The 10979-nt window shown below is 36.5% G+C and overlaps 2 protein-coding genes across 4 annotated transcripts; one reads left to right on the forward strand and one right to left on the reverse strand.

Annotated features, from left to right (window-relative positions):
• On the forward strand, nt 882–4215 carry LOC107635177 (putative metallophosphoesterase At3g03305). The gene is made up of 4 exons (XM_016338564.2): nt 882–1281; nt 1518–1759; nt 2004–3530; nt 3623–4215. Exons 1-4 carry the CDS (start codon nt 1023–1025, stop codon nt 3737–3739), a joined length of 2145 nt encoding a protein of 714 aa, XP_016194050.1. The 5' UTR covers nt 882–1022; the 3' UTR covers nt 3740–4215.
• LOC107635176 (chromatin assembly factor 1 subunit FAS1) lies at nt 4508–9363 on the reverse strand. Of its 3 annotated transcripts, none has more exons than XM_016338562.2 (12): nt 8761–9363; nt 8302–8401; nt 7968–8115; nt 7764–7887; nt 7035–7387; nt 6627–6947; nt 6411–6492; nt 6207–6335; nt 5669–6079; nt 5380–5517; nt 5177–5222; nt 4508–5095 (listed from the first exon to the last, which is right to left on the reverse strand). In XM_016338562.2, the coding sequence occupies exons 1-12, from the start codon at nt 9277–9279 to the stop codon at nt 4941–4943; spliced, it is 2526 nt and encodes an 841-aa protein (XP_016194048.1). In that variant the 5' UTR covers nt 9280–9363; the 3' UTR covers nt 4508–4940. The 3 variants fall into 3 exon arrangements, with proteins under 3 accessions (XP_016194048.1, XP_016194049.1, XP_016194047.1); XM_016338563.2 differs by having other exon boundaries at nt 4508–5089; nt 7035–7390; XM_016338561.2 differs by having other exon boundaries at nt 7035–7390.

Below are 10979 nucleotides of genomic sequence, written 5' to 3' on the forward strand. Positions count from 1 at the left end.
GACCCTGAATCTTTTGAGGACCAAATTAATGATTAACTCGAATAATTAATTTTGTTTTTTAAGTTCATTGGCTTAGAATTTAAATTTTAAATATATGATCCCGAAGCTAGAGAAAAGTTAATTTGGGCTTTCACTTGGGTATTTTTGAATAATTTTTTTTTGGTGACTATTTTTGAATAATTTTGAAACAACAATGATGACTTCTCGATACCAAAAATTAACACACTCAAAATGAACAACACCAAAAAGGGAAAACACAATTAGGAAATGAATTGCTATGCCAAAAACATACACGTATATTTGCCATGACGGAAAAAAAAGAGTATACTTTAGTTATATTTCTGTTCAAAAGTAATTTATTTCAGTTTTAAGAAAATTGTACATTATCTTAAACTAAATTTCTTAATTAATAGTATGTAAATAACTAAATATTAAACAAATAGCTGATCATTTTAATATGACTCTTTAAACATCCTCTAATTTCTTTATTTATTGAAAAATCATTTGTCTTTTAAGATGTTAAATTATCTTGCTGCACTAGAGAAGATGTTTGAGAAAAAAAAAGGATAATAGTATTAATATTTAATATCCACTCTTTATTATCATCAATAATTTAATTGGTATCTTTTTTAAGAGATTAATTAGATCAAAGTTAAAATTCTAAGGATATAATTATCATTTTATTCAAATATTTATATAGTTATTATAAAACTACTCTAAATTATGTTAATTAATTTTATTTGATTAGTTTAAATTATATATATATATTGAATATTTTGGAATTAACATGATAAAATCTAAATATTTAATCAAGAATACAAATATATTTTGCTTAATTTAGAATATAACCTGTTTTCACTACATCACATTGCTTTTCATGAACCAAATTAAGGGTTTTGGACTACTTCATCAACTTGCTTTGCCCAAAGTCAATTTTTCCCACGAAAAAAAAAAAAAAATTCCGGATTCAAAACCAAAATCAGCGAAGGGTAACACGATTTCACCTCCAACGAAGAAGGAACATGAACCTCCTCCTTCTTCTTGTGATTCTCTGTTTCAGCTCCTTCTACACTCCAACAACTGCTGGCAATGGAAGCAAAACAGAAGAAAGGGTGATTCAAACAAAAGGTGCCTATGATTCTGTGCTTTGGGTGGTTCAATTCTCCGACCTCCATTTCAGTGTTCACCATCCTGACAGAGCCATCGATTTCCATGACCTCGTGGGACCCGCACTTTCCTTCATCAACCCCTCCTTGGTCCTCATCACTGGTGATCTTACTGGTATGTCTCTGTTTCGATTTTTCATGTTTCAATGAGCGAAGATGTTGTTTTTTCTGTGTGGGGTGTTGTTATATGACATGCTATGCTGATGTTGTAAACAATGTTATGTAATTATGTTAATTTCATACATGCTAATCAGCTGAATTTATCAGCATTTTTCATGTTTCAACGAGGGTGCTGTTAGGATTTTATTTTAATGTTGTTTATTGTGTTATGTTGAATTTGCCACTGTCCAGATGGAAAAAGCAAGGACTTATTAACAATGAAGCAAAATGAGGATGAGTGGATGGAATACAAGACTGTGATGGACAGTGTTATTCAGAGGAGTGGGATTGACAAGAGCTTGTTCTTTGACCTGAGAGGCAATCATGATAATTTCGGTGTACCGGATGTTGGAGGTTCGTTCGATTTCTTTTCTAAGCTCAGCATCAGTGGGCAGTTGGGCAGGACTGGAAGTGTCAATAGTGTTACCCTTGAGGTCAGCTTACTCGCTCAGTCATTTGCTCATATGAATTATATGTCATTTGCTCATATTGAATTATATGTCAATAGTGTTACCCTTTTCCCTTCTATCATTTTGGTGGATTGTATGTTCTTCTGTCAATTTAGAAAATCTCTCCTTGTCAGTAACACTGCTGAGTCAACCATGGTTGAATTATATGTATATGTATATATATAGTTTTCCCTTGTTTATTCATGCATGCTTGCATACAACGACACAGACACCATTGCGGAAACATCTCTTTGTTGGGTTGGACACCACAATGTTGACTGGCTTACGAGGTCCAACCAATCTTTTTGGGCATCCCACAGACCAATTACTAAGTGATCTAGACTTGGAACTCTCACGCTGGGATTCTCAGTCAGAAAAACCTGTTACCAAAATCGCCTTTGGGCATTTTCCACTCTCATTTTCCGCACCGTCTGGTTCTGGAAGGACGTTGGAAGATGTTTTCCTAAAGCATTCCATCTCAGCTTACCTGTGTGGGCATCTCCATATCAAATTTGGTAAGAACTTAAAGCGACACCATCTGTTGGGTAATCAGTTTCTACCTTTCCAGAAGCTGTTTCAGACTAACATGCATCGGAGTTCTTTTGGAAGTACTGTAAATTGTTCATCAGAAGTTCCACCAATTCAGGAGTTTTGGGAGTGGGAGATGGGTGATTGGAGATGGAATAGAGCCATGCGAATTTTAGCCATTGATAGAGGCCATGTTTCATTCATTGATCTCAATTTCAAGTCAGGAGCCAAAGATGTGATTATATTACCCACTTTTCCTTTAGACTCTCGTTTCATGTCGACATCATTATCCCATCACAACTATGAATGTCAAAATGTGGCCCTGTCGTCTTATGAGACAATTAGATCTCTGGTGTTTTCTGATTCTCCAATGGTGTCTGTTATGGCTAGGGTCTATGATTTGCAATCTGGAAGTCTTGTTTTAGTGGCAGAGGCAAAAATGAATAAGCATGCTGATGAGGCTTCCAGGGAGAGCCTCTATGTTGCTCCATGGAATTACAAAGCCTATGAGGATGCTTCTCCTGATAGGTATTGGCTTCAAATTGAAGCAAAAGACAACATGGACAGATCAACTTTTAGTGAATTAAGGCCATTTTCCATTAATGGTCACAATTTCGAGTTTTCTTGGAGCTGGAAGGAGTTTTTGGTCATGGGATGTCAATGGGCTGCACTATATTTTCCGTTATTCTGGTCTGCTCTTTATGCTATGTTCTTCATTCTTCTTCTTCCAAAAGCTCTTCTTGTTTTTCCAAAGAAGATATACACTTACAAGAACTTTCTCACCAATAAAGGGCTCATAAGTGGTGTTTTATGGATTCTCCAAGAGCTCTGTAGGGTTCAAACGTTGTGGTTCTGTTGGGTAGGATACCTATTCTATCTTATATTGTTTCCCTGGTTTATGGGGTATATTTTTACCGAAGCGAAAAGGAAAGGATACATGACCTTTAGAGGCTGGGTTATTGAGACTTCTGATAGAAAGGGGCAGCATGAGTATGTTGGATTTCCGGATATCATGGTGGTGGTTCTTCCCCATCTATTATTCGTGGTTTTGCCTGCAATTTTAGTGACAGGTGCACTGACGGCTGAAAGAGCAATTTACCGGGAGCACATGTTAGCGTCTTCAGGGAAAAAAAAAGATGATATTGATTTGAACAGTAGAAGATGCAACCGACGGACTCGGAAGCTTCTATTTGTGGTGTGCTTGGTGATTTGTACGAAGCATTTTATGGTAAGGCTTAACTGTTTTTTGGCTATTATTTTTTGTTTTCCCTTTTGTTCTAGCCTTCGCTCATTTTGTCACTTTTCACTATTCTGTTACAGAATTGCAGAACTCTGACAAAAGCTTATGACATGAACCCTGTGTTCCATTTCATGGGGTATGGTGTTTCGATCCCATTGTTGTTGGCATACGCTATTGGCAAAACGAGAAGTGCTTAACAACACTGGTTGGAAGGGTTCACTAGTACTCACTACTCACTCTCCTTGACAAAGCTTTCTTTGGATGATTCTAACTATAGATTTATTTTTGTGAGGTCACCACAGTCTAAAAATTGGTTGAAACTTGAGGGTTCGACTAATATATATACCTCTTTAGAATTGAAGCCATCATAGAGATCATGTAATCCCAGTCACAACTCACAACCACTTTTTCCTGAGAATGCCCAAAGCAGAGTCTAGGGCTCTGCAGTGCTGCATGTGTTATGGTGTTGGATTGGTTAAAGAAATATGCAACAAGGTTACTCGCTGTTACTACTCGTATTTGTGATGACCGAGTTAGGCATCTAAGCCTATTGAATAAGTTTTTGTAAAACTTGTAATTTTATTAGTTGACTATTGAATCATAAGAATTTGAAATTGTAATGTGATATCGATCATGCATTCCAATCTAAAATAGAACAATCAAAAGTATTTACCATCAATCGTTTACATTTTTTTGTGTGGGGGAGGGGTAATGAAATTCACGGTCATAGTGACGTATTCATAACATGTAATTTAGAAGATTTATACCGTATTAATACCAAAGCTTATTTGATGTCCATTTTCATGCATTTAAAATTTTGATAAAAAAAAGGGATAATTCTTGTGCTCTGAATTTATGTTTTTATTTCTTTATAAATTCTTGAGAACAAGAAATAATAAATAGAAAGAGAAAAATCAAGCAAGCAAAAAGCAACTAGTCAATGTTTTGCTGACATCTAGAATTTCTTTTTCAAATCAGAAACATCTCAATTTCATTTGATCTCATCAGCTACCAAAGTCCAAAACACAAAATAGTGTAAGAGTAAGACAAATATAGTCAACGAAAGGGCCGATTGTACTGGAGGTGTTGACTTCTTTCTCGGTTTTACAGTCCAGCTTATAGCATGGTGCTATTATACAATACAGCTTTGGATTTCATATTGCATAATAAGAGACTCCCAATGGCGCAAATAGACTTGCGCTGTTTCATGTATAGTGTAGTCGCTTGACAGTTCTGTGAATGCCATACATACAGAAAAAGCAGACAGTATCGACAAATAGTAACCAGAAACTAGCTTAATGATCATTAAACACGACCCCTAACACCTCCAACCTTCACAAAAATATAAACATAAATCTGAAAGGAGCAGAAATGCCATTAGGTAATGACATCATTGGACTAGATGTTGTACGAACTCTGCTGCTGTTCTTGATTACTGCCAGAATGTGATTTCAGGGATGATATTGGTGAAATTTCACCGGGTCTCACACTTCCATCCGCAGGTGGCAAGCATCTTTTGAAGAAAAATGCAGCAATGCTTCTCTTTTCTGCATGTTCATATATACATTTAATTTAGATGAAGGAAAACTAAATCAAAATTTGGGTAAATGAGTGGGAAAATCAAAATTGCATACCAGGGTTAACAGGCAAGCCAAGCTTAAGTAAAACTTCCTTCTTCACCTGGATTAAAGTAAGAACATGATTTTAAGATACAAACATGACATCGACCATAAAGTAAAATGTATCACACCAATAGACTCAATACAGCACTGTATGAACGGAAAGGAATCATTTGAGCCAGCAATTAGTAGATTGTGGAATCTTCAAGCTCACATACCTGCCAGCGGTTATCAACATAGTCTGATACTTCACGCACTTTATTCTTTAGTAGGGACTTTGAGACAGATGGGAATTTCTGTTGCAAAGACCCTAACACTTTATTTATGCTCTGAGAACAATTCTGAATAGTAGTAACCTAGAAAAATAGCCTTACCCTGTAAGATGATAAAATATGCATACTGCAGCATAATATCAAGCTAAAAATTCAACACAGATAAATAAAGGGCAGTCTTGCAAAAGCAATCCCTAAGAGATACAAGTTATTAATGAAACCCGTGCAAGCTTACAATTATTGGTAGGTCTGAGTCCAGTATAGGAGCCATATCAGACAAAGAAGTAGCACCACCTTTATCATTAGGGAGACAGGCTTCGTGGTCCTCATCTTGCACTTTCTCTATAGATATTTCTATATATGAGCCACCAGGTATTACACACATACTCAAGGCCTGCAAGAACGTTTGCTCCTGTTTAGGAGTTCCACTTAGACTTTGATCCAATAACAGACCCTGGTTATGAGTCAAATTTGTTATAATCAACGGTTGATTTTTTCGAAGAGCATGCTCTGTCAAACTGTTTAAATATTTCTGATGTCGAAGTAATGCATAAAACTCCTCGTTTTCGTTGTCATCCTTACTGCTTGGCGTGCTATCAACCCCCTCAGTTTCAATGTCAACTTCCATTCCGTCCACTTGTGCACCCTACATAAGAATAAACAGAGTTAATGACGCTCAGGCATATAGGAACATACCAAAAGGTCCAAATTGGAATCACTGAATTCGAAACATAACACATGCAAATTGAGTACAACACTAGCACAGCCTCTACCTCATCTTCTGAGAGATATCCGTCAGGTACAAAAAACCCATCTTCACTTTCTTCATCAGATTTGGGACAGTCCTCTGGAGATTCATCTTCATCTTTGTCACAATCTGAAAGACTTTCACCAGGTTCCTCCTGGAAAATTATGCACGTTAGCAGGTGGAATCCATTTGATATTTCATCAACTTAAAATACAAAAATTCAATGCACCTCTTCCCATTCCTCATCGCTGCTGACATCATAATCCAGGATTGGGTCCTTTCTTAAAGGATGGCGTGGTCCAACAGCATTACTACAAATACATATTTCAACAAATATGCAAATTCAAGAATTTAATCAACAAATGAGGGTTTAATAGTGATGACCAGTAAAGGGCTTTAAGTACACATAGCACTAACCCCAAAATCTACTCGAGCATAATCTAACCTTTTTGTGGGCCAAATACCATAAAAGGCAGGTCTATGAGCTTTATCAAACTGCAATAATTGTTTTGCCCGAGAGTACTTCTTAGCCTCAGGAGGTGAACTATCTACATTCATTGGGGATGATCCAATATCAGAACTGCATTCTCCCGGTCTGTCTTCAAGTCCTTCCATGCCCAACTCATCATAATTAGCATCAGATTTAGAACCCGTCAGCTTAAGTTCCTTAAAAATCTCAGTCCTGGGTTTTTGACGTAAACCCCATCTTTGTTTTCTGTTTGACCTAATTAACTGACCTAAATTGCGCCATGTTGAAAAGTGTAACCTGCAAAGTCAGATTTTTTTTCTCCTGAGACCTACAAACAACTTGGTTAAAGACTAAACCCAAAGGAAAAGAAGAGAAAAAACTTACTTGCGAATATTCTCAAGCACAATTTCACTACTTGATGCAAAAGTACTATCCATTGAAAGAGTAGCTGAGTCAGTCACACTTTCACTCTTATTACTAGACAAATCAGGTGCAATTTCTTTGGGTGGGACATCATCATTCTGAAATGCAGGGTTACTATCAGTTTTAGTTCTTTTAAGAAAACGTTCCATGATTGAGGCTTGCTTTTGTATAGAACGCTTCTTTTTCAGTTCAGCTTCTTCTTTCTCTCGGCGACGCTGACTCTTTACTGCTTCATCTGCCTGCTTTTGCGGTTTCCTCTTTTCACCACTTTTCTCATCATTTTGTGCTTCACCTTGCAATAATTTCGAATCTAACTGCTGCAAAAAAGTGCACAGAGAAAACAATCTCTAGTACTCAGAAGGTGAAATCATTTTACTGCATACTAAAGCTTAGGGGGAAAAACATATTTAACCACCGCAAGTTATAACCAATAATCTAAAAGGTGACAAACAATCCTAGAAAAGTAGTAGCGCCAAGAAGTTAAATGCAAATCGTATTAAACCTCCTGCAAATGCTTTATTGCATTTTCACCTTTCCTTTTTTTTATCTATTTTTCTTTGGCAATATAAATTTTCAACTCAAATGAGCGCTAGCTGATATTTCTAAAGACTGTCTATAAACAACGACAAGAAATAAGCAATTTCAATATTAACACAACAAAAGTACAAAAAAGGATCAAACAAAACTTACTCCAGGCTGCATTTCTCTTTTCATTTCACTGGTCGTGCTTCCTTTCTCTTTCTCACTTTCCCTCCTATTTTTCTCCAGCTTCTTAACTAGCAATTTTTCTTCTAGGTTTGCTTTCTTCTTATCCCTAGAAATATCATTCAAATAAATCAGATCAAGTAAATTTATATATCCAACATAACAGGGAAACATTATGTAATGACGTACATGTCTATGCTGTTTTTCTGAAACAATCCATCCACTAACAAACGGATATCTGCCTCAGTAATAGCTTTACCAAGCTTTGTTGATGCCTTCAATATTCCTTGGTTGTAATTTCGCTCACTCTCTAGATTCTTCATTGATGATATCATTTCTGAAATGTGGTGCAAGTCAAATATACACAGTATGCTGGCAAATTACCCCTTGCACTGAACTCAATAAAAATATCTAGAAAATGGCCAAACACAACAAACACTGGCATGTAATTTTTTAATTAACATGCACAATGTAACCCTTCTAGCCTATGAATTACATAAAATGACTCAAGGAAACACAATACCAGAGACAGCTGTTATCCTCTCATGTATTCTTTTCCTGCAAGTACGCCGAACGACAAACTGTCCTCGAACAGATTTGGGAATCAATTTCATATCCCTGGTCTACAAAGTACCCAATAGCAAATTAATCAACAGACAGATATTCCATAAAAAATAACCTATATTTCGTATAAACTTGAAATATAAATTTGCAATATATACTGGCTTTCATATCAAAATCCTTTAGATGCTTTTGGAGCAAGAAGATAATTCTTGTTGTAGTCCATTCCATGTTCAATATGGACCACCTTGTTTCCATAAACATCCATTACCTTCTCAAAGAAAATTCTAGAAGAAGATAATGGATCATAGTAAGAAATCTCTAGGTATTTGAAAATTTCACTCTATTATAAAGAATCATACTCTACATTAACACAGTTCTACGAAAAAGACTGAATAGTATGTAAAGAATCATCAATCACCTCCCAACACCAAAAACAGGATTCGGATTGGTCCTCTAATATATCAGCATCGGCATTGGCCACACCGTACATCATCCTCTGTCCCAAGATAAGCACGCTGCTCTTCACAGACGCGTGAGTCACTTGCTCCACCGCTGCAGCATTATCACCATTCTTCAACTTGTCATGAATCTCATCCACAAGCTTCGACAGCGGAAGCTCGCTCTCCTCCATAAGCGCAGCAACAACACCGTTTCTAGAACCGCACTCTCCAAGTTCAATGCTAACCTTCTGATCCATCACTTCCCTGTAGTAACTGAACAACCCTTCAAGCTCCTTTTCGAGCGATTCGACGAACGCTTGCTTCTCCTCAGCGGTCTTCAGATTCTGCAACATCGAGGTAACCTTCTTGCGACTCCAACCGTTTCTGGGTCGATTAGGTTTTGGATCTTTCGAAGGATGGAGTTTAGCGTCAAGATCGATTAACATCGGTTCTGCCATTTGAAGAGAAGATTGACTAGAATTGATAAACGAAGACATCTAACCCTATTCCTATTTCTCTCCCTTTAGAAACCCTGATTGTAATGAAAATGAAATGGCGGAAACTAAGGAATGGATAAATAAAAATATTTAGTTATTTATTTTTGCGGATCTACGAATATGCAGATCGGATATACGAATATCTAAATTAAATCTACAATTCGATAGTCTTGTGAATTGGATCGACATGCAAATCAAATTTGATTCATGAACATTTCTACTTATGGGATGAATAAAATTTTTGTTTTTCACTTCGAGAATAAGATTTGTGGAAGTATTATTAATATAGGTGTTGAACTTTTTAAAGAATGAAATTTTGTTTTGGTAAACCTTTTGCTCTTAATAAGTAATTACCCATAACTAAAAAAATATAAAATTAAAAAAAATAAAAGAAAAAAGAGAAAGAGAAACAGGATGAGAGGGAGAAGGGAGTCACTACTCACGCGACCGATGGGGAGAGAAAGATGTTGGGTTTTTGGGCTCCCTTCCTATGTGGAGAAAAAGCCCAAATGCTAGTATCTAAGCCCATTAATAGTTGAAGTGGCTGAGGTGAGTTGGGGTTGAGTGAGAGAGGTCATTTGGAAAAGAGAACACCAAACACTAGAGAGAAGAGAAGAGAGAAAGTCATTTTCGCACATACACAAAGCTGTCTCTGTAAATTGGTCACTGCAGATTCGTTAACCGTTTGATCAAGCTCAAATTTGGACAGTGTGTTCTACACATCTGGTTCTTTGATTTCACCGTTCGGATCTTCAATTCGACATCTGTAGCAGGAGATATTGGCCACACACAGTAGCTCTATTTTTGTGGTATTTTCATCTTCTTGTTCTTGTTTTGTAAGCTTTGAAGCTTGGGTTGTTTGGCTTGTTGTATGCACATTTTGTGTAGTAATTTGTGACTCTCTTGTACTCTATTTTTCATCATAGTGAAGCTATATCCTGGTCTTGGTGACTCGTGGTTTTTACTTCTCTCATTGAGGAGGTTTTCCACGTTAAAAATCTTGGTGTGTTAGCTTGTTTCTAATTTCTGGTTTATGTGATTTTTTCGCTGCTATTGGGTATTATTGTGCTTGTGTTAATACTTGTTGTGAGTGGATATTGTTGCTCCTCTGATTCTTGCAAGTAGGGAATTGTGTGTTTTATTCCTATCAATTGGCATCAGAGCTCAGTTTTGGGTATTTAGTTATAACTTGCTTGAAAGATAGAGGCAAATAATTCTACTAGGATGATAAGTTTGAATGGCACTAATTACCATCTATGGAAGGGCAAAATGAAAGATTTGTTGTTTGTCAAAAATCTACATTTACCCGTATTTTCTACACAAAAACCAGAATCTAAAACAGATGAAGAATGGGAGTTTAAACACCAACAAGTTTGTGGTTTTATTAGGCAATGGGTGGATGATAATGTTTATAATCACATTGCTAATGAGACTCATGCTAGGGCTTTGTGGAATCAAATTGAATCCTTGTATGCTTCCAAGTCTGGCAATAATAAATTGTACTTGTTGAATATGTTGATGAATTTGAGATACAATGAGGGATCACAAGTATTAGATCACTCGAATAAATTTCAAGGGGTTTTGGATCAGTTGTCAAGCATGGGAATCAAGTTTGAAGATGAGGTTCAAGGATTGTGGTTGCTGAATACTCTACCAGATTCTTGGGAGACTTTTCGTATCTCTCTTACTAATTCTACTCT

The sequence above is a fragment of the Arachis ipaensis genome, chromosome B04, assembly GCF_000816755.2.
Source record: "Arachis ipaensis cultivar K30076 chromosome B04, Araip1.1, whole genome shotgun sequence".
Taxonomy (NCBI): domain Eukaryota; kingdom Viridiplantae; phylum Streptophyta; class Magnoliopsida; order Fabales; family Fabaceae; genus Arachis; species Arachis ipaensis.